This window comes from Physeter macrocephalus, chromosome 16 (assembly GCF_002837175.3).
Source record: "Physeter macrocephalus isolate SW-GA chromosome 16, ASM283717v5, whole genome shotgun sequence".
In the NCBI taxonomy this organism is placed as follows: Eukaryota; Metazoa; Chordata; class Mammalia; order Artiodactyla; family Physeteridae; genus Physeter; species Physeter macrocephalus.
This window is the reverse complement of record NC_041229.1, coordinates 58,995,284-59,018,770: the sequence shown is the minus strand read 5'-3', so window position 1 is coordinate 59,018,770 and position 23,487 is coordinate 58,995,284. Positions and strand designations below refer to the sequence as shown.

General features: G+C 36.7%; 1 protein-coding gene and 1 pseudogene across 5 annotated transcripts in view; both read right to left on the bottom strand.

Annotated features, from left to right (window-relative positions):
- The window catches only part of RAB6A (RAB6A, member RAS oncogene family), a 98,605-nt gene that overhangs the window by 49,264 nt on the left and 25,854 nt on the right, over positions 1 to 23,487 (bottom strand). For 4 of the 5 annotated variants that reach the window (XM_055078754.1, XM_028477347.2, XM_024131578.3 and 1 more), the window contains exons 2-5: positions 16,375 to 16,433; positions 5,309 to 5,362; positions 3,615 to 3,720; positions 1,684 to 1,795 (exon numbers count right to left, since the gene is read on the bottom strand). In XM_055078754.1, coding sequence (XP_054934729.1) covers positions 1,684 to 1,795; positions 3,615 to 3,720; positions 5,309 to 5,362; positions 16,375 to 16,433 — 331 coding nt within the window. Of the gene's footprint in view, positions 1 to 1,683; positions 1,796 to 3,614; positions 3,721 to 3,786; positions 3,893 to 5,308; positions 5,363 to 16,374; positions 16,434 to 23,487 lie in introns of all 5 variants that reach the window. The other variant, XM_007113286.4, reaches the window with a different exon arrangement.
- On the bottom strand, positions 21,806 to 22,809 carry LOC102978782 (zeta-crystallin-like; annotated as a pseudogene).

The window sequence follows — 23,487 nt, the reverse complement described above, 5'->3', positions numbered from 1 at the left end:
GATCTTCAAATTCTCATACTGAAGATAAATAAAATAGTGAAAATTTATGATAGCAATTGATGTCCAAAAAATGATTTTCATAAAGAAAAGTTGAAATCATACGCTGAATTTACTTTTTTTTTTTTTTTGGGTGGGTATGCGGGCCTCTCACTGTTGTGGCCTCTCCCGTTGTGGAGCACAGGCTCCGGACGCGCAGGCTCAGTGGCCATGGCTCACGGGCCTATCCGCTCCGCGGCATGTGGGATCTTCCCGGACCAGGGCACGAACCCGTGTCCCCTGCATCGGCAGGCGGACTCTCAACCACTGCGCCACCAGGGAAGCCCTGAATTTACTTTTAAATTAGGAAAGACTTCCTTGCCAATTCCAAATGAGGTACCATGGCAGAAATGGGCTTAACATTTCATAAGTCTTTGAACATACTGGGTTTCTTTACAACATTTTAATTAATAGCAAAAGTTCATTACTAGAATTTCAGTATCCAACTAATGAATAAACAAATAATAAATAGTAAAAGCTTCAAATATTAAATAAATGGTCAAGACTATTTAAAGCAGAAAGAATATCCAGTAGATCGCTTAGGAATGCTAAAGGCAGATATTCAAGCCACAGGTTCTACAGTGAATGTTAATACATTTTGCATCCTGTGACTTGAATATGTCTTTGCTCATTTGACTAAGGTATCACAATCAACCTATTCAGTTCAACCTCACAGTCTGGCTCAACCATACAATTAAAAAAAAGAAAAGCAAAGAAAAAACTACACCACTGAATTATAATGAATATTTATAAGAAGACTACCAAAAGAGTGTGCATTTAATCATTACGAACACTTTTTTAAAGATAGGATTTGTAAAACATTTTGTTCTTTAACAGAACACTGCTCATATTTATGAGCCCTAAAAAATGCAAAATAGTTATCAGCTTCATGTGTAAACAATCTTGCACAAGTTATTTACACATGAGCTTACACAAAACCAAAAAATTTAGTTTCCTTTAAGCACTGAGTTTAATGTGGTTTTTATTTAAAAAATAAATTTATTTATTTTATCTATTTATTTTTGGCTGCGTTGGGTCTTGCGGGCTTTCTCTAGTTGCAGCGAGCAAGGGTTTACTCTTGGTTGCGGTGTGTGCGCTTCTCACTGGGGTGGCTTCTCTTGTTGCGGAGCACGGGCTCTAGGCATGCGGGTTTCAGCAGTTGTGGTACGCAGGGCTCTAGAGTACAGGCTCAGTAGTTGTGGCGCACGCACTTAGTTGCTCTGTGGCACGTGGGATCTTCCCAGACCAGGGCTCGAACCTGTATCCCCTGCATTGGCAGGCAGATTCTTAACCACTGCGCCACCAGGGAAGCCCTAATGTGTGTTTTATTGTGTGTGTGTGTGGTGGGGGAGGGCGGGTGGGCCGTGCCGCTCAGCTTGCAGGATCTTAGTTCCCCGACCAGGGATTGAACCTGGGTCCTCGGCAATGAAAGCACAGAGTCCTAACCACTGGACCGCCAGGGAGTTCCCAGGACTGAGTTTAATGCTTACCTTTCTATTTCAGGTCCCCACACTAAAGAAAAGGGGCAGGGGTATAAAATTAAGGATTAAACATGTCTCCTTTTAAAGCAATTTTTCACTAACAAAAATAACAGGCTGCTTAACAAAGAAATCAAACATTCCATACAAATATGAAATCATTCCATACCTCTTGTCAGCAAGATCTGTTTTATTTCCTACTAGCATGATGATAACATCACTTCCTCTTTCTGTTCTGACATCATCAATCCACTTTGTAGTTTGCTGGAATGAGTTAACATCTGGTATATAGGAGGGTGGACAGAGAGATTAGTGTTATTCCAAGTGCCTCCCCAAGTGAAGGACCAAACAAAGAAAAAAAAGGAAAAAAAAAAAAGGTACTGGAAGTTGGAAGGGGGTTGGCACATTAGGACCCACTTTTAATGTGCCTGCAACATAACTCCATTTTATCTGAGTATAAATATCAATAATCTAAACAAATCACAATAGTAAAGTCCTTAAGGTACCTTTTATAATAGTTTAAAATTTTTGGACATGACCAAGTGAGTATAATGTACTATAGGTAATTGAAAAAAAAATTTAAATGTAAGGACAGCTATGGCAGATAATATGGTGTCATGTTGCCACAATGCTTTTTTGATTACTTAAACATACCAAACATGACAAAGAAAGCATCTCCAAAAGTATGTCAGCCAGTAAGTCCCAACACATCCACAAAATTTGTAAAGCCTTTAAATAGCTTTCAACACCACTCTGTTTGCATTGCTTATTCAGTTTGTGATCACTTTAACTTGAAGTTTATTAGTTTAATGTACCAGAATTACTTATAACAAAATCCATCTTTTCTAGCCCTGGATTCTAAATAGAGTACTTCAATACATCTTACAGCAGCTAAAGAAAACAACTTGCTAATATTTTAATGGCATGTGCACAAATTTCAAAGAAAAATACACCAGGCTTTACTTGATTTGGTTAAAGTAAGCACAAACATTTTAAAGCTGCAAAACTTGTGAATGCACAATAATGAACATACATTTTTAAAACAAGTAGCAACCCAAAGAAAAGCTTCAAGAAAAGAAAGACTGCATTTGGCACCTAACCAAAAAAAAAAAAAGTCTCTGAATGCAAACCTCTTATAATTCTGCCATTGCAATTATTGTTAAGTAGATATGATTTCTGGTTGAGCAAATATGCAAAAATGTATACTAATAATATTACTAGCTCAAATCAGTAGATTGTGTATATAAGATGTTTTTAAAGAAGTCCAAGATATGGTACTATCCTGGCCTTCCTATAAATTATGGAGCACTATATGGCATAATGCTTAATATTGCCTAATATATCATAAACTGATTCACAAAGACAATTTTAATCAGATAGCATTTCCCTGTCAGTCACCAATGCTCCATTCAAAATTTACAGTCACTTAAAAAGCCAAAGGCATTATTAGTCAGTCTTGAAGGAAAAGAAAAAGGAAGACCATTACTTTTTTTAGTCTCCCATTTAAATTTTTTTCTTGGAGAGAAATGAAGTATAATTCGTTAGCAACCAAGTAAATAAGTCAGAGAATCCAGATTTCATTCAAATGAAAATGATTAACAGAAAACTGCACATTATGTTTTCTCTGCCTTCCTCTATAGAGAGAGGATGGCTGGAAGGGGAAAGCAGAGAAAAGTTGGCTAGCGGAAGCTTTTAACAGTCTCAACAGAAGCCTTGAAGGATCTGGAGAACTTGGCAAGAGACTTAAATGCAGATTATTTTATTTTAGAGAAATCTGAGATCAAGTTAAATAAAAAAGGAGACATTCTTCCAACCATAATTACGGTGTAGGGATAATAGGATACTAAGAAAGCCTTGGAGACGATTCATAATTAGATCTAAAGGAAAAATTACAGGGCAAAAAAACTTGGCACAGTAGAAATAAAGCATATTGGTACAAACACCAAAGCAAATACTCTGACCTAGCTGGCCTGTGATAAGGTTTGCTATGATAAAACTCATTTTTACATGCCAGTATAGAAAACAAGCACAAGACAAGAACATGCATGCAACTAAGCTAAAGGTTGAAAGATTAGAAATGCATAATTCCCCCCCACTCACTTGTGATATCATAAACAACAACTGCCACAGTGGAGTCACGAATGTAGCTAGGAATCAAGCTCCTGAACCGCTCTTGACCTGCTGTGTCCCATAATTGCAATCGTACCTAACAATAAAATCAGTCAAACAAGCAAGAAAAATAAGAAAGGTCAACCCGTTGCAAAATACCTACTTGTGATATCGTAAACTACTACAGCTGCAGCAGAATCACGGATGTAACTGGGAATGAGGCTACGGAAACGTTCCTGACCCGCAGTATCCCATAGCTGCAGCCTGATCTGTGGGATGGGAAAAAAAAAAAAAAAAACAAAAAAAAAAAAACCAAACTCAAACTAAAAAGAAATAATGTTTTTAAAGGGAGGAGGGTGGCAAGGAGGTAAAAAGGAAACTCATGCAAAAGGTTACAGGGATGTGAGGAATGAAAATAACACAAAACTCCTTTCCTTTTTCAAAAGGGAATAATATTTAAATTTGGCTTGCTCTGAAGGTACATAACTCAAAAAAATGGCAATATGAAAGATTTCACAGAATCAGAAGTACAGCTTCCTTTTTTTTCCCCTCCCTGTAACCTCTCTTTGAATCCTATGCGTTCCGGAGAGCAAAAGTAGACTGCTGATGTTCAAACAGTGAACATAAAAGGGAAAAACAAAGGTAAATGTCAGTGAGCAGCTCAGGCTATCAGAGAAAAGGAATTAATGCCTTTCTGCAAGCCTCTCTGAAACTAAAATAAAATGTCTCTTTTCTCTATTGGATCCAGAACACTTTGAAATTGGATCTCTGACTACTGTGCTTATGTTTCTCCCACACATTTCTTCCTAGAACACTGTATATAATCTAGCGAAAAGGAGAAATATCTTTTTGCAACCCTACATAAAAATATCTTTACTTTCTTACTTTTTCACATCTACATTCCAGGAAGAAAAGCCTGAAAACAAGCATTAAGTTCTCTTACCATCATAAAGCAGTTTCTGTTTTCAAATTTTAAGAAATAGAATGCTATATGTTAAAACATAAAAGAACATCCAAAAGAAAAAAAAATCACAAACTTATAAGAAATAGCATTAGAGATAACTTTTTTGGGTATAGATCCCAAAATAATGCATATAAGAGAGTCACTGTTTAGGTGACAGGAATCTCTTCAAGGGATAGCAGGCTAGAATACAGGATTTATATTGCACTTAAAAGGAGTATTCCAAAAGATGGAAGACAAAAATCTAACAAGTAAATACACATTACTTTTTTCTATTCATAGTCACTTTGTACATATCATATTCTGACAAATAAAACCTTGAAGTTCACAAATTGTGTGATATTCAAATGAAATCTTTTTGAATGCCTCAAGAGTGGTATTCAAAAGGTCTTTAGCAGCTCTAATTTCTTCATGAAAATATTCTTATCTCAATGCTATTTGTTATAATTTTCCAAATCAAGACAAAATTTTGTTTAACAAGCCTAGGGCCATCAGAGTTTTACAAATAACAGCTTTCTCTCCCCTTTGGATTCTACTTGGGGATAAAAAACTCAAAGTGCTAAGTACTACTCACTCTATAATAACAGTTTTTCTCAAGGCCTGTAAACTAACTTTGGCAACTTTGCTAAGTACTTCTTACAGTGACAATCATTGATTATAGTTTTGATCATAATTTTCTATCCTGGAGTGTTGCAGAAAATTGCACACTGAAAACATTACTCACTGTTCGATCCTCTAAGTACATTGTTTTTGATAAAAAGTCAATACCAATTGTTGCCTGTAAAACAAAACAAAACAAAACAAAACAAAGAAGTTAAAAATAGTAATAGTTTAATGGCAGTCAGCAGTTTAGGGTTCAAGTGGGAATTATGATTGTGGAAGAAATAATGAATAAACATATAAACATATCATAGCCAAATAAAAATGAACAAAATTTTCAGCGATAATGGCTTCTACCTATTGAGCACTTCCTGTGTATTAGAGATTCTTTTAGGCCCTTTACATGATCATCTCTAATGCTAATACATCTCTACAAGTAGCGAGTAGCATCATTATTTTTCTCATTTTATACATAACAATATTGGGGTTTGAAGAAGTTAAATAACTTGTCTAAAGACACAAAGCTTCTGCTGTGGAGTTGGGAATAAAAGTCCAACTCTTTCTAATATATACTTCTACATTTGCTTTATATTTATATATACTTTAAAAATCTATCTTTATATACATATTTTATACATTTCATATATATTCACATACATTACATATTTTTATATATACTTTATACATATATGTAAAAATTTTTAAATTGTGATAAAATACACAACTGCTCTTTTAAAAAGTCTTTAAAAAAAATGGTTAAGAGGGTTAAAGAGTAGTTTTAGGTTCATAGCAAAACTGAAAGGAAGGTACAGATTCCCCTTTTCCCCCTGCCTCCACATATGCATAGCATCTCCTATTGCCAACATCCCCTACCGGAGTGGTAGTACATTTGTTATGACTGATGAACCTACACTGACAGTGATGTAATTTTTTAAAGATAGGTTTTGGGACTTCCCTGGTGGTCCAGTGGTTAAGACTCTGTACTCCCAATGCTGGGGGCACAGGTTTGATCCCTGGTCAGGGAACTAGATACCACATGCCGCAACTAAAATGACCCCGCATGCCACAATGAAGATCCTACACACGGCAACAAAGATCCTGCATGCTGCAACTAAGACCTGGCACAGCCAAATAAATAAATATTAAAAAAAAAAAACTTTCTAAAAAAAAATAAAATAAAGATACGTTTTATTTTTAAATTGTCATAAAATTTGACATTTTCACTATTTTTAGGTGTATAATTCAATGGCATTAATTACATTCACAACTGTACAACTGTCAACACTATTTACAAAACTTTTTCACCACCCCAAACAGAAACTTTGTACCCATTAAGCAATACCAAATTACAATGTATGGATATATGACAATTTGTTTAACCATTCACCTATTGATGGACACTTTTAGCTACTATGAGTTCCTGTTTTCAATTCTTTTTGGTATATACCTAGGAGTAAAATTGCTGGGCCATATGGTAATTCTACTTAACTTTGTGAGGAAAGTTTCTACAGCAGCTGCACTATTTTAAAGTCCCACTAGTGATATATTTCTATTTTCCCTCTTCTATATAAATAGCCATCCTAGTGGGTGTGAAGTGAAATGTTACTGTGGTTTTGATTTGCATTTTTCTAATGACTAATGATGCTAAACATCTTTTCATGCTTTCACGTGCTTATTGGTCATTTGTATATCCTCTCTGGAGAAATGTCTATTCAGTCCTTTGCCTATCTTGAAATTGAGTTTGTCATTTTGTTATTGACTTGTTCTTTATATATTCTGGATATTAAATCCTTATCAGATATGTAACTTTCAAATATTTCCTCCTATTCTGTAGGTTGGGTCTGGTGCCTCTACTGAAAATCAATTGTCAAGAGATATATATATTTATTTATAGGTTCTCAATTCTATTCCATTGGTCTGTATGTCTACCCTTATGCGATTACCACACTGTTTTAATTACTGAGCTTTGTAGGAAATTTTGAAATTGGAAAGTATGAGTCCTCTAACTTTATTTTTCTTTTTCAATAATACCTTGGCTATTAATATCTTGGTGAATTAGGATCAGGTCTTTCATTTCTACAAAAATGGCAGTAGGAATTTTGATAGGGAGTGCACTGAATTTGTAGATTGCTTTGGGTGGTTGGTACTGACATCTTAACAATATTAAGTTTTCTGATTTATTTACCTGGGATGTCTCTCCATTTAATTAGGTCTTTTTTATTTTTTTTGAGTAGTTTTGTTGATTTCCATTTCACACAGACTTGTATTTTAAAACAAACAACAACAACAGAAGAAGATGCTTCCTCCTTTATCCCAAACTATGTGACTAATACACAACCTAAGTACTAATTCCACCTTATGACATTCAATCTGAGAATTATATCTGCCATAGAGTGGGACAATGGGCTTATAAACTTGAATTACTATGCAAGAGCATCTAACTGACAAACCTCAGGACTGTACAGGAGTGGCATAGCTGCATTTAAGAAATCTCACCAGTAGAACCTCATTTACTCAGACAGTGTGGCAGAGGTAGTTAACTACCTACACAAATATCCATCTACCCCTTCTTCCTTACTAACATAATCAAACATTTACTTAAAACCATACTTTTCCCATGAAAAAAATTACATTTTCCAGGCTTCTTTGAACTTTAAATAAATGCGGTTAACTCAGTTGGGAGGTACGTTCTTGTTTTCTCCCCCCTTTCCTCTGTCTTTCTTCCTGAACTGTGGCTACCAAGGCTGGAACTCCAGGAACCATTCAGTAACCATGAGGCAAATTTCAATATGGAAGTCATATATTAGATCAGGTTAAAAAGAAAGTTAGAAGGAGTCTTGGTCCTGGATGACCATGGAGCTGCCACACAAGCGCTGAAACACACTACCTTTAGACTTCTTTTACATGAAAAAAAATTCTCATGTCACTTATCAAGTTATTTTGTGTTTGTTATAAACAGCCCAAAATAATTTTTAATGGCTATAAATAGAAACAAACATTTTCAGATCTCACAGTCAAGACATATAAATATTTTTACAATTAGTACAAAGTCAGACTCTATGATAAAATGTACAACAGTCTCCTCCTTGCACTGTACTATAATAGTTTTAGGGCATCACTTATACCACTGAACTCATAAAGATCAAGATTAACCTGAAAAACATCCTGTTGTTACTCTTCTTTTTAGTTAATTTTATTCCAAGCTGAGCTACTACAGCATAGAAGTCGATCAGTTGTAAGAATTAAGCTAACAGCAGGAAGAAAAGAAAGGAGATGGCAGGGAAACTAATCGTTATCTGCTTTTCCAGCATCTTGAATGCTACTGATGAGGAACTAATTCAAATTTTCATAAAAGACGGATGAGACATTAGTGCTGCTTCTTGCTCATCTCCTTAAAAAAATGCAAAAGGCAATAACTGCAGAAGAAACCAAAGGTAAGAGAAAATTCTCCCATGTATCTTAATTTACAACTTCATATTATTTTTTGTGTGTGTGTGGTACGCGGGCCTCTCACTGTTGTGGCCTCTCCCGTTGCGGAGCACAGGCTCCGGACGCGCAGGCTCAGCGGCCATGGCTCACGGGCCCAGCCGTTTCGCGGCATGTGGGATCCTCCCGGATCGGGGCACGAACCCGTGTCCCCTGCATCGGCAGGCGGACTCTCAACCACTGCGCCACCAGGGAAGCCCCCAACTTCATATTATTTTAAATGTTAACTAATTCATTGGTTTTGAGGGGGCAGGGTCTGCTTTGTAAAAAAAAAAAAAAAAACAAACAAATTAAACGGAGTACTTATAAAAGGAGCTCACAATTCAAGATTGAACAATGGCTTATCCAAATATATTGGAGCCAAGATAACAGTAACTTTTATTTGTTTAGCTATTTTATTTGGATGCTCTCCACTTAGAATGGTACTTATTTATCCCAACAGCTATTTTATAAAAGATTCAGATGTAAGCTACTATTCTGACTCCGTAAATGGTGGTTTGTCACCTGTCCTGATGCCACAGAAGCCAGAGACCCATAAACATAATGATTTTCCACATGGGACATGATTTTTCCAATACAAAACTAATTAAGTAAGGAAAACAAGTTTTCTTCTGTACGAAGCAATGATAATCAGTTTCCTTCTGTGGTCCAAACATATGTAAAGCTCTGTTGCCTGGTTGCTGCCTTCTCTAGCAAGAGAAAATAGAGAAATAATGAGTTGAAAGAGGCAATGACCAAAGGAAGAAAAGAGTGGGGAAGTTAAAAGAATCTAAAATTGAGTAAGAGAGATAAATAAAAAGAATGAGGAAAGGATAACGACCCCAGAAAGAAGATGCTGATACAGAATCTGGTTTAGAAGGGAATCCCATTTAAAAATATGTTTACATATATGTACACATGTAGGAAAAAATATATGTATATACATTTTTCCCCTAGATATCTTTGTGCCATATTATATTTCTGTCAATTAGGACAGAAACTAGGTAGAGTCTGTGAATTTTAAAAATGAGTCATTAAAATGGACATAAAATTTTAGTTATGCAAGGTGAACAAGTTCTAGAGATCTGCTGCACAGCACTGTGCATATAGATGACAATACTGTATTATATACACTTAAAAATCTAATAAGGTAAAATCTCAGGTAAGTGTTCTTACCACAATCAAAAAAAAGAACCTCACCCCCCCACCCCAAATAAAATGACAATACTTCTGGAAAAGGAAAAAAAAAGTCATTAAAAATTAAAAATAAAAAGACAAATCAAACACAGAATCAGCAAAACAGTCCATCTAGTTAAGGATTTTGTTTCTACTGATAAACTAGAATTCTGTATAGAATTATCTGGAGCTTTAACGTAAAGAGATTAAGGATATATTTATTCACCAACACCATCTTTCTGGACAAGTTCATTAGAGTGTCTAAAACCCACTGTTTGGACTTCTCTGGTGGTGCGGTGGCTAAGAATCTGCCTGCCAATGCAGGGGACACAGGTTGGACCCCTGGTCCGGGAAGATCCCACATGCCACAGAGCAACTAAGCCCGTGCGCCACAACTACTGAACCTGCGAGCCCTAACTACTGAGCCCGTGTGCCACAACTACCGAAGCCCGTGTGCCCTAGAGCCGATGCGCCCCAACTACTGAAGCCTGCATGCTCTAGGGCCCATGTGCCGCAACTACAGGGCCCACGTGCCCCAACTACTGAGCCTGCACTCCTAGAGCCCATGCTCCGCAACAACAGAAGCCACGGCAATAAGAAGCCCGCACACCGCCACAATGAGTAGCCCCAGCTCACCACAACTAGAGAATGCCTGCGTGCAGCAATGAAGACCCAACGCAGCCAAAAGTAAATAAAAATTTTAAAATAAATAAAATAAATAAATAAATAAAATAAAACCCACTGTTTTATCCATGCTGTCCTGAACTTAACTGTTGATTTGTAACAGCCTTTGGAATAAGAAATTCTCTAAATTCAAAGTAATCTCTAAGGTTACTCTGAGCAATATAATCTTCCTCAAATAAAAGAATTAAACTACTACAACTGTGGGAATCTTTCCCGAGCTTATTTATATTAAGTTGAACTATATAAAATGGCCAATATTATACCATTTTTGAATGATAAAAATAGCAATGTAATATGGTTCAAACTGATATAGTTGAAACTGTTAGAAAAATCTGTGGGTTTATAATTGGTAAAAGAAAAAGAAGTGGTGAATGCTAGAGCAACTTAAGAGAAATGCTTCCAGACTCTCTAACTAGAAATAAGTTTCCCAGATAACTTAGATTTTTTGCTTTACTTTGAAATAATGACTAAAATATGGTCAATTAAGGACTCTTCTGGCCAACCAGTTTAGTCTTTTTCAAATGAAATTAATTCAGTGCAAAGGAATCATAAATAGGGCATGAATTATGAATTACGTAAAATTTATCTTTTTTGTGAAATAAAACTTCACTAAGTTTCAGATATATATTACATATGGCTCAATAATACATTTCTAGCTATGAGACTAGCTCTTCAATTATTCATTTCAGAAGTCTTTCTCTTGTGTGTATGGTGGGGGTAGGGGTAGGGAATCTTCAAATAATCCACTGAACAACTCTTCACCTGATAACTAAGTTTGCAGCTAATGACATATGGTCAATTCTTCATATATCAAGTTAATACTTGACATGCTGTCAAGCTGATTTCCCTAGGTAAGGATGTGGGGGTGCTACATTATCCAAATTTTCCTGTTAGAGCTACACTAAGATAATACCTTGGACTGTACCTAATTCTTACAAAAGCTTGTAGTTTACACTGTAAATCAGTGTCTCCTATTAATGCCAAAGTACAATGATATTTTGGCTTCACTAGCAACAACTTTTTCAAAAAGAATAAAAATGTTTCCTTATCTCTCAAATTCTATGTAACCTCACCCCATCAACATCACTGCCCTTATAAATGTCTGAATGAACAGCAGCAATAGTCTTAGTGCATAAGTAGCAATAGCACTATAGGTGTGCCGGAAAGATCTCCTTAATTTCACAGAGAACTTGGGTAAAATGAAATACTTCAGAAATACCCAGAGAACTCCAACTACAGGCTCTAGCTCATAATTCTTTAGCCTAAGACACTGACTCTAGTTCAAATTTTTTAGCATATGGTATTTGGTTCCACTCCCAAAGATTTGAGCTCAACACTCTCAGGAACTTTCTACATATGGCTCAATGACATCAATACTTTCTTCAGTCCCTAAGACTGGTATTTATAGTTTCTCTGCTGAAGAGAGAGAAGCATTGCTCAGAATCAAAATATGGTATGCAAGAGGTCATCTAGGTGAAGCTATAAGCTGTAGAGTTGCAGGGACCTAGAAAATTGAGGATATCCGATAAAAACGGGTCCAAAAAAACACAAAGCACTCTTGTTAATTGTACTATTTTTTCATTTCTAAACTTGCTCTTTTTATAGTGTCTTAAGATGTAACTAAACCATTTCTGAAATATTCAAAAGAATGTAATAAAATTTATACTATACATATTCATTGGCTTTTAAGAAGTGACTTTCCTTAAATGTCATGTTTATGTTTTAGTCATTCCTGTTTCATGATCGTTATGGGTTTTAATAAAAGGCTTAATTAGAAACAAATTCCTTTGGGGGTGAGATGGAAATGTTCTTAATCCTGATTGTAGTAGTAGCTTCATAGGTGTACATATCTGTCAAAATTTATCAAAACATAAGGAATTAATAATTCTTTACTACTATCGATTATAAGATCCCACTGAATATTTTGGATAACAGTCTTTGTCATGTGCGCCTTTTACAAATCTATGGCTTGCCTTCTCATTCTCTTGACACTGTCTTTGGCAGAGCAGAAGTTTCTAATTTTAATGAAGTCCAGCTTATCAACTGCTTCTTTTATGGATCATGCCTTTGGTGTTGTATCTAAAAAGTCACTGCCATATGCAAGATCATCTAGGTTCTCTCCAATGTTACCTTCCAGTAGCTTATTACAGTTTTACATTTAGGTCTGTGTTTAGGTCCATTTTGAGAATAACCTCCGCATCTACATTCATTTGCATGCGGATGACCAGCTGTCCCAGAACAATTTGTTGAAAAGACTATCTTTGCTCCATTGTACTGCCTTTGCTCCTTTGTCAAAGATCAATTAGAAAAACCTTTGTTTACATCTTAATTCTACCATTTAGTAGTTGATGGTTTTGGACAAATTGTACAAATTTGGACAAACTTTTTCCTAGAAAACAAATGCCCAAGTTTTTCAGTTTTCTTAGTGTTCAAACCAGAAGGCATATCCCAGAAATAAATATTTCAAATATGGGAAAATACATACTAAAAAAGGGACAGGATTCAGATTTTATATTTACCCTAAAAGCTTTCTGAAAAATAAAGAATGGTTTAATAATTGAGACAGAGGCAGTTAATCACTATGGAAATTAACCATTCCTTTAATCAGATCAACATTTGATATACTCCTAAGACAAATAATTGAAATCAAGTTTTTATACTAACTACACAGTAATACAGATGTAAAATACTTCAATTAAAGGGGATTTTAAAAAATTTTATTTTAATAAGAATATTTCAAAAAGTTGATGCAGGGACTTTCCCAGCGGTCCAGTGGTTAGGACTCTGCGCTTCCACTGCAGGGCGCATGGGTTTGACCCCTGGTTGGGGAACTAAGATCCCACAGGCCGCGCAGCAAAAAAGTTAATACAGAAAAAGATTTATAATGTGCTTAGGGCCTCAGTGAAAGTACCTGGTATGAAGATTACTAATTTACTCTTTTTAGCTTTTTCTTTGATTTTCGTTTCACAATTAAGCATTTTAAACTAAGATACATACACACATATAACTTAGATACATATGCAACTGAGAGCAGACATCCTTGTCTTGATCTTAAAGAGAACACATTCAGCCTTTAAACATTACATCTGATGTTAGCTGTGGGTCTTTCATAGAGATGCCCCTTATCACATTTAGAAAGTTCCCTTGTATTCCTAATTTGCCAAGTGTTTTTATCATGAAAGGCTACTGGATTTTGTCAAATGCTTTTTCTGTGTCTATTGAAATAATCATGTGATTTTGTCCACACTGCGTGGCTTTTTTTTTTCTTTTTGGCCGCACTGCGTAGCTTGTAGGATATTAGTTCCCCGACCAGGGATTGAACCTGGGCCCTCAGCAGTGAGAGTGTGGAGCCCTAATCACTGGACTGCCAGGGAATTCCCCTGATTTTGTCCTTTATTCTATTCACATAGCGTATTACATCACTTTCTGTATGTTAAACCAACCTTGCAATCTTGGTACTAACCTACCGATCCTACTTGGCAAATGGTATAGAACACTTTTTACAAGTTACCAGATTCAGTTCGGTAGTATTTTGCTGAGGACTATTGTGTTTATATTCATAAAGGATATTAGTCTGTAGTTTTATTTTTTATTATTTATTTATTTATTTATTTTTAAAAAGAAGACATTGGGGGTAGGAGTTTTATTAATTAATTTATTTATTTTTGCTGTGTTGGGTCTTCGTTTCTGTGCGAGGGCTTTCTCCAGTTGTGGCAAGCGGGGGCCACTCTTCATCGCGGTGCGTGGGCCTCTCACTATCGCGGCCTCTCTTGTTGCGGAGCACAGGCTCCAGACGCACAGGCTCAGTAGTTGCGGCTCACGGGCCCAGGTGCTCCGCGGCATGTGGGATCCTCCCAGACCAGGGCTCGAACCCGTGTCCCCTGAATTAGCAGGCAGATTCTCAACCACTGCGCCAACAGGGAAGCCCTGTAGTTTTATTTTTGATGTCTTTGCCTGGTTTGGGAATGAGAGTCATACTGACCTCATGGGATAAGTTAGGCAGTATTTCTTCCTCTTCTGTTTTTGGAAGTTTACGAAGTATTAGTGTTGTTCTTTAAATATTTCATAGAATTGACCAGTGAAGCCATCTAGTCCTGCGATTTTCTTGGTAAGAAGTTTTTTGATTGCTAACTCTATCTACTTATTATAGGTATACTCAAATTTCCTATTTCTTCTTGAGTTAGTTTTGGTAGTTTGTATCTTTCTTGGAATTTATCCATTTCATCTAGGTTATCTAATTTGTTTGCATATCACTGTTCACAGTATTCCCTTATAATCCTGTTTATTTCTGTAAGGACTTCTCCTTCACTCCTGATTTTAATAATCTGAGCCTTCTTTTTTCTTGATTAGTCTACCTTTAAGTTTGTCAATTTTGCTGATCTTCTCTAAGAACCACTTTTGGTTTCACTGAATTTCTTGTTTCTGTTCTCTCTTCCATATATTTCTGCTCTAATCTTTTTTTTTTTTTTTTTTTTTTTTTTTTGTGGTACGCGGGCCTCTCACTGTTGTGGCCTCTCCTGTTGCGGAGCACAGGCTCCGGACGCGCAGGCTCAGCGGCCATGGCTCACGGGCCCAGCCGCTCCGCGGCATGTGGATCTTCCCAGACCAGGGCACGAACCCGTGTCCCCTGCATCAGCAGGCGGACTCTCAACCACTGCGCCACCAGGGAAGCCCTCTGCTCTAATCTTTATTAACTTCTGAATTAAGCACGTCTTTATTTTCTGTATTTTTGTTGTCCTGACACCTGGGGCCTTCCTTATACCGGAGGGACTGGCCATCCCAGGGTTTGCCAATTCCTAGAGAAGTAACACTTGCCTGTGGAGGGCCCTTCATATGAAAACCAACCAATCCAAACCCATACCCCAACCACCTCCTCTATCACACTCAGGGTCATTACTCCCCTGCCCTAATCACCCTAGGGCCAAGTAGTAGACAACTAGGAACAGCCCCTACAGCCCAGAGACCACTGAAATTACTCAAAGTAGGCAATCCTATATTTCTTTACCTGGTCTTACCCATCCTTCCCACAGAAATCACAATAAAGGCTAGTGCCTACATTTCCTGCCCACGCCCCCTTCACCTCCTGACCAATACCAGTACTTCTTCCATATGCCCCCTCCTATGGCCTGGAGTGTCCCTTCTTCTTGAGATTTGTGAGTACAGTAAACTATCTTTACAATGGCAATCATCTCCTGATCTGCTGGCCTCACCATACCTGAATAATAAAACTTACATTTTAAAGTAGTTTCCTACTTCTGCTTGCTTTAGGTTTACTTTTCTTTTTCTAGTTTCTTAGAAGATTAAATTACTGATTTAATGTATCTTTTCTTTTCCTTATAACACTGCTTTAGCTGTATCCCATAAGTTTTGGTATGCTGTGGGTTTTTTTTTTTAATTTATCTTGAAGTATTTTCTAATTTCCCTTGTGATTGTCTTTGACCCACTGGTTATTTAGGAATGAGTTATTTAATTTTCCACATATGTGTGAACTTCCCAAATCTCCTTCTGTTAATGATTTCTAATTATAGTACTCACTTATTCTTGACTTCAAGTATAGAAGAAAATGTCATAGAATCCTAGACTTGGAGGAAATCTCTCCAAGAGAATAGCTATAATCACTCTTACTTCTATCCTAGATGGTATTAGCAATAATCTTTCAAAAGATTTTGGAAGAGAAGCTAAAGAAATTAAGTGAAAAAGTTGAGGACTATGAGCATCATCAGTTATACTTTGTATTTATACAGAATTTTACACATTACAGAAAATGCTTTTATATCCATGTCTGAATGTAAATAAATGAATTTTTAAAAGGACCTTGATTGTAACACATAAGAGACAGCTAGTAGGATGGCAAAAACAAAATACCTGATAGGTGTTGTCAAAACTGTCATACATGAATCTGGTAATCAGTGACGTCTTTCCAACTGAAATGAAAAGGAAAAAAAAGATTGATTCAGTTAACACATTAAATTGGGTTCTCAAGCAATTTTTCTACAGAGAACTGTGACTCAATTCATTGGGAAATATCTGCAATGGTTCTACTAACAATAATTTACAAACATACAGCCCTGAGTTTGTTGAAATGTCTTTCTTTAAAAACAGATAATCTCGGGACTTCCCTGGTGGTCCAGTGGTTAAGACTCTGCGCTCCCAATGCAGGGGACCTAGGTTCAATCCCTGGTTGAGGAACTAGATCCCACATGCATGCCGCAACTATGAAGACCACAGGCCGCAACTAATAAGCCCGCATGCCGCAACTAAGCATGCTGCAACGAAGATCCCGTGTGCCGCAACTAAGACTCAGCCCAGCCAAAACAACTAAATAAGTTCTTCTTCCCCACCCCCTTCCTCTTCCTCTCCTCCTCCTTATAAAAAAAACCCAACCAAACAAACAAACAAAAGATAATCTCTCAAACTGAGAGCACAGGTAAAAGAATGTTTATTTAGTTAAGAGGTGAGGAAAATGAAGAGAAAAGATGGAGGAAAACAATCAGTTATGCTGACATCTCTAATTCACAAAAGGCAAGCAGATATTTACTTGAGCCCTAACAAAAAGAACTAGGATTACACTGGGAAGAAATTATAGTTAACTTCCTGGACAGTAACCTGGGGAAAATGAGGGTCAGGTCCACTTCATTCAGTGAATCAAAGCTTAATCTCGGGAAGCATAAAAACTAAATATGAAGAGTTCTAGGAGGGGTATGAGGGATGCAAGAACTCGACTGTTTAAGAGTAAGAATGAAATGACATGGAAAATTGTTTTGAAACTCATTTCAGGATCAGATGTCTATTCTTTGGCAGGGCAATCCCAAAGATTCATAATACTATTTTGTATTGGTATTTTTAAGTTAATCCACATGAAAGTGCCACTAGGTAAAAAATAGTGGTATACTGCCAATATCCTTACCAATGGGCACAGTGTTCAAGGGCAAGAACCATATCTAATTTTCCTATATCTCCAGTAGCTTGGCATAGATTCAGTAAATACTAAATGAATACAAGAAATTATATCAATTAGAAAAGAACTGAGCAAATAAATATTTCAAATGCTCTCCCAAATGTAAATACTTTGGGGAGAAAAAAAAACAATACCTAGTCACTCATATTTCTGTATGAATTTAAGTAACTTTTGATTTCAACTTTTGATTTTTAGAGAACTGATCCTGGCCTCTTAAAACGTCCTCCATCCATGTGCCATATGAAAACCTGAGGAAAAAACTGAGCCAAAGAAGGAAAAATCCCATAAAATCACCTACTCCCAAACGTCTTACTTTAAAGAATCTAAAATAGCAGGTTGAACAGCTAAAGCTAGTTTCCCTAGACCCTGGTCAAAAGCAAACTGATGTTTGGGAAGAAGTCTCTTTTTGGAGCAATGAGTAGATCTATGCATTTCTTCATTAGTAAATAGTACATACAGTTTTTATTTTGTTTTGAAAAATGTCCCTCCTTTTTTATTTAAAAGAGCAAAATGCATGTTATAAAGCGGGCAACACAGAAAAGACCAAGAACAAAGTGAAAATTACGTATATCCTACCACCTATACATAACATTAAAACTTTGGTATATGTTTTTCCAAGGTATTTTTTATATATAAGAATACATATGTACTTAAAGGCAAAACCCTAGAACCAATCATAGTAAAGTCAGGAACAATATACATACTACTATTATTTAACACTGATCAGAATCTATAAAAAGTAAATCTAAAAATCTGAAGAGATAAAAGGCAAAATAGTGGTGGGGAAGCAGTGGTGGAGAAAAGCAAATGAGCTTCATTATAAATAAAATATATAGTGAAGAAATACAAAATAGCTTGTTTGTTGAAACAGTTTTTATTCAAAAGATTAAATTTTCATTATTAAGCATTTTAAATATGATTCTTCAATATGGGATCCTTGTAAATTTATTGTTGTTTACCTCAAAACCTTCTGTAAAATGGTATGTAAACTTATAATGATTTGCTTAATGCTTGTTTTCCCGGATCATAAGCTCTATAATTGTCCTGTTTAGTCCACATCATCAGAGTTTGACACTGCTTGTCACATCACACTAAGCAAACAACACTTTTGCTGAACTGATACGCAACTCTTTTTCAGACGATAAAAAATAGGTATCTAGGGTTATTCAAAAAAAATTTTTTTTTCTTTCTTTCTTTTTTTTTTTTTTGGCTGCGTTGGGTCTTTGTTGCTGTGTGCAGGCTTTCCCTAGTTGCGGCGATCAGGGGCTACTTTTTGTTGCGGTGCATGGGCTTCTCATTGCAATGCCTTCTCTTGCTGTGGATCACAGGCTCTAGGCACGTGGGCTTCAGCAGTTGTAGCACGCGGGCCCTAGAGTGGGTGGGCTTCAACAGTTGTGGCACATGGGCTCAGTAGTTGTGGCGCACAGGCTTAGCTGCTCCGTGGCATGTGGGATCTTCCCGGACCAGGGATTGAACCTGTGTCCCTTGTATTGGCTGGCAGATTCTTAACCACTGCACCACCAGGGAAGTCCCTCACTGTAGTTTTGATTTGCATTTCTCTAATAATTAGTGATGTTGAGCATCTTTTCATGTACCTCTTGGCCATCTGTATGTCTTCACTGGAGAAATGTCTATTTAGGTCTTATGCCCATTTTTTGATCAGATTGTTTTTTTGATATTGAGCCATATGAGCTGTTTGTAAATTTTGCAGATTAATCAATCCCATGTCGGTCAGGATGCATCATTTGCAAATACCTTCTTCCATTCTCTGGGTTGCCTTTTTGTATTATTTATAGTTTGCTGTGCAAAAGCTTTTGAGTTTAATTAGTTCCCATTTGTTTGTTTTTATTTCCATTACTCTAGGAGATGGATCAAAAAAGATATTGCTGCAATTTATGTCAAACAGTGTTCTGCCTATATTTTCCTCCAAGAATTTTATAGTATCTGGTCTTTCACATAGGTCTTTAATCCATTTTGAGTTTATTATGGTGTTAAAAAAGTTCTAATTTCATTTTTTTTTAACCTGTAGCTGTCCAGTTTTCCCAGCACCATTCACTGAAGAGACTGTCTTTTCTCCATTGTATAATCTTGCCTCCTTTGTCATAGATTAAATGACTACAGGTTCATGGGTTTATTTCTGGGCTTTCTATACTGTTCCATTGAGCTATAGTTCTATTTTTGTGCAAGTACCATACTGTTTTGATGACTGTAGCTTTGTAGTATAGTCTGAAGTCAGGAGCCTGATTCCTCCAGTTCCGTTTTTCTTTCTCAAGATTGCTTTGGCTATTCAGTGTCTTTTGTGTCGCCATACAAATTTTAAGATTTTTTTGTTCTAGGTCTGTGAAAAATGCCATTGGTAATTTGATAGGGATTGCAATCAATGTGTAGATTGCCTTGGGTAGTACTGTCATTTTGACAATACCGATTCTTCCAATCCAATAACATGGTATATCTCTCCACCCGTTTGTGTTGTCTTTGATTTCTTTCATCAGCGTTTTATAGTTTTAGGAGTGCAGGTCTTTTTTCTCCGTAGGTAGGTTTATTCCTAGGTATTTTATTCTCTTTGATGTAATGGTAAATGGGATTTTTTTCTTTCTCTTTCTGATCTTTCATCATTAGTGTATAGAAATGCAAGATTTCTGTGAATTTATTTTCTATCCTGCAACTTTACCAAATTCACTGATGAGCTCTAGTAGTTTTCTAGTAGCATCTTTAGGATTTTCTATGTACAGTATCATGTCATCTGCAAAAAGGGACAGTTTTACTTCTTTTCCAATTTGGATTCCCTTTATTTCTTCTTCTCTGACTGCTGTGGCTGGGACTTCCAAAACAGTTGAATAAAAGTGGCGAGAGTGGACATCCTTGTCTTGTTCCCAATCTTAGAGAAAATGCTTTCAGCTTTTCACCATTGAGAATGATGTCAGTCGTAGATCTGTCATACATGGCCTTTATTATGTTGAGGTATGTTCTCCCTATACCCACTTTCTGGAGATTTTTGTCATAAATCGGTGTTGAATTTTGTCAAAAGCCTTTTCTGCATCTACTGAGATGATCATATGGCTTATATTCTTCAATCTGTTGACATGGTGAATCACACTGATTGATTTGCAGATACTGAAAAATCCTTGCATCCCTAGGATAAATCACACTTGATCATGGTTATGATCCTTTTTTTTTTTTGCAGTACGTGGGCCTCTCACTGTTGCAGCCTCTCCCGTTGCGGAGCACAGGCTCCAGACGCGCAGGCTCAGCGGCCATGGCTCACGGGCCTAGCCGCTCCGCGGCATGTCGGATCTTCCCGGACCAGGGAACTCCCCTGCATCGGCAGGCGGACTCTCAACCACTGCGCCACCAGGGAAGCCCATGATCCTTTTAATGTATTGTTGGATTTCTTTTGCTAGTATTTTGTTGAGGATTTTTGCATCTCTCTCTGTTCATCAGTGATATTGGTGATGGTTGCACAAGTCTGTGAATATACTAAAAACTACTGAATTGTACACTTTAAATGAGTGATTGTATATGATTATTTTTTAAAAAATTTAATTTCCTCTAGCATTTATTGCAGTTACCATGTTATAACAAAAGCAGATCATTCTTAATATGTCAATTTCATTTATAAATTTAAATAAAAATATATGATCCCCATCACATAAACAGATAATTCTAAATCTACTCTGAAGTTTAATCAATCAATAAGTATCTATTTGGAAATTGTACCTAGTATCATATCATACCAAAGATAAGGCTGCTGCCCTCACAGAATATATGGATCATTGGTAATCAATCTTTAAACTACTGAATGTCATTAATACATTGGGAAATATTGGAAAACTAACAAATTTATCTAGACATTGTTTATCTTGCCCTTCTGAGAGACTTGTAGATCTAGATGAGATTAGTTTGGAAATGGGGTCTTGTTTAGTCCAGAAAATCTTCAAAGTCCAATATAGTTCTCGGCTAATCAGAGACTAAAGAACCTTTATAAGGAGAAGTAGGTTTGGAAATCAACCAGTCTTATTTTGAATTAGCATGTTTTAGTCAAAGTATGGAATTAATGATCAAGTATCAGTTAGGAATTTCTGTAATATACTCCAATGCCAAGTGACCACTAACATTCTATTTCCTACTATAATAATTCCTTGATGAGAGGTAGAAGGCAATATTCTTTATTGCCAGCTATAAAATAAATTGCACTCCAATGCCTATGAGCTCTAAAGATCTTTTTTTTAACTATAAGAAACTCACTGAATCAAATGAATACTAATTAAAGCAAATGTAGTGTACATAAAACTGAGGTAAGAGACCTCTAATTACATAGGAAATATATGAAATGATTAATCATTTTAAGAGAAGAATTATTTTTCCAGTAGCCCCACTGCTTTGAATATCATCTTCATAAGCCTGGGCCACCTTTTCCAATGGAATCTGAGGACCTAATACTGGTCTCAACCAACCAATTTCCATTCCGGCTTGAAGGTCTGCTGCAAACTGCTGAAATTCCTCCTTGGTGGATGAATAGAGAGCAACTCCTATTATGCTAGATTCCTTTGCCATGGTGTCTCCCGTGGGTTTATTTCAACAGGACCTCTGCTGCTAACAACAATGCTGCTAACAACTATTACTCGTCCTCCATGTGACAAAGATTCAAATCATTGCTAAGATTTACATTAGCTAACATTTCAATAATCACATCAACTCCTTTTCACCAACAGATATCTTAATTTTATCAATATAATTAGCTTCTTTGTGATTAAACACTTCGTGGGCCCCATTTTGCAGAACAGTGTTTTGTCCTTCCTCAGTACCAGTTGCGCCCAAAACCTTTAAGCCATAAGCTCTAGCAGTCTGGCATGCTGCTACCCCAACTCCTCCACTAGCTCCATGAACCAGACACTTTCTCCAGCTTTCACACAGGCACTGTGGAGCAGAGCTCAATAAGCAGTAAAATACGGGATACTGATGGCAGCTCCTTGTTTAAAGTCCAGTTTTTCCGGCAGTGTGTAAACAGGGTAATTGGCTGCCAGAGCATACTCTGCATAGCCCCCAGAGATCGTGCTGGTAGTGAAAACTCTGTCACCTTTCTTGAAAGCAGATACACATTCTCCAACAGCTTCTATTATCCCAGCCACATTTAATCCAGGAGTATAAGGTAGAAGTGGTTTTCTACTGTAGGTACCAGAGTGAATTTGTGTCCACTGGGTTTACACTACACACTTGGACTTGGATTAGAACCTGATGGTCTTTTGGAATCAGTACGGCAACATCCGACCGGAGTTTCATCACTTTTGGTCCACAAATTAAAAAACTCTAATAGCTCTCATCAACCTCTGTTCAGTCACCATGGTGATCTAGATACGAGTTCTAGAGTGGGAAGTCAAAATCTGCGAGAGGTCCCTCAGATTCCATGGAAAAAAGGGCTGTGTGTGTGTGATGTAAGATTTCATCTCAATAAAGCTGTTATTAAAAATCTATCGTGGATTTCCCTGGTGACTCAGTGGTTACGAATCCCCCTGCCAATGGAAGGGACGCCTAGAGCCCGTGCTCCACAACAACAGAAGCCACCACAATGAGAAGCCTGCGCACCACAATGAAGAGTAACCCCTGCTCGCCACAACTAAAGAAAACCCGTGCACATCAATGAAGACCCAACACAGCCATAAATAAATAAATAAATAGATAGATAGATAAATTAAATCCATTGTGGTGATTACTGTACAACAATGTGAAATACTTAATGCCACTGAACTGTACACATAGAAATAAGTTAAAATGGTAAATTTTACTACGTATAATAATTTTAATACTGGAGCACCAAAGATAACTTAAAAAAAGGGCTGATTATTAAAGATTAGAAGAACTAATTATTGGGCCTCTAGAAGACCAAGGTATACTAATTTAAGAGATAACTTCTGTAAGTGGTAAAGTAATTCCTCACATAATATACTCTTCAAGAATACTTAGGATTCAAAGATTATAAGACTAATGTTTGCATAAAAGGAGAAGTCTCAATTCTACAACCT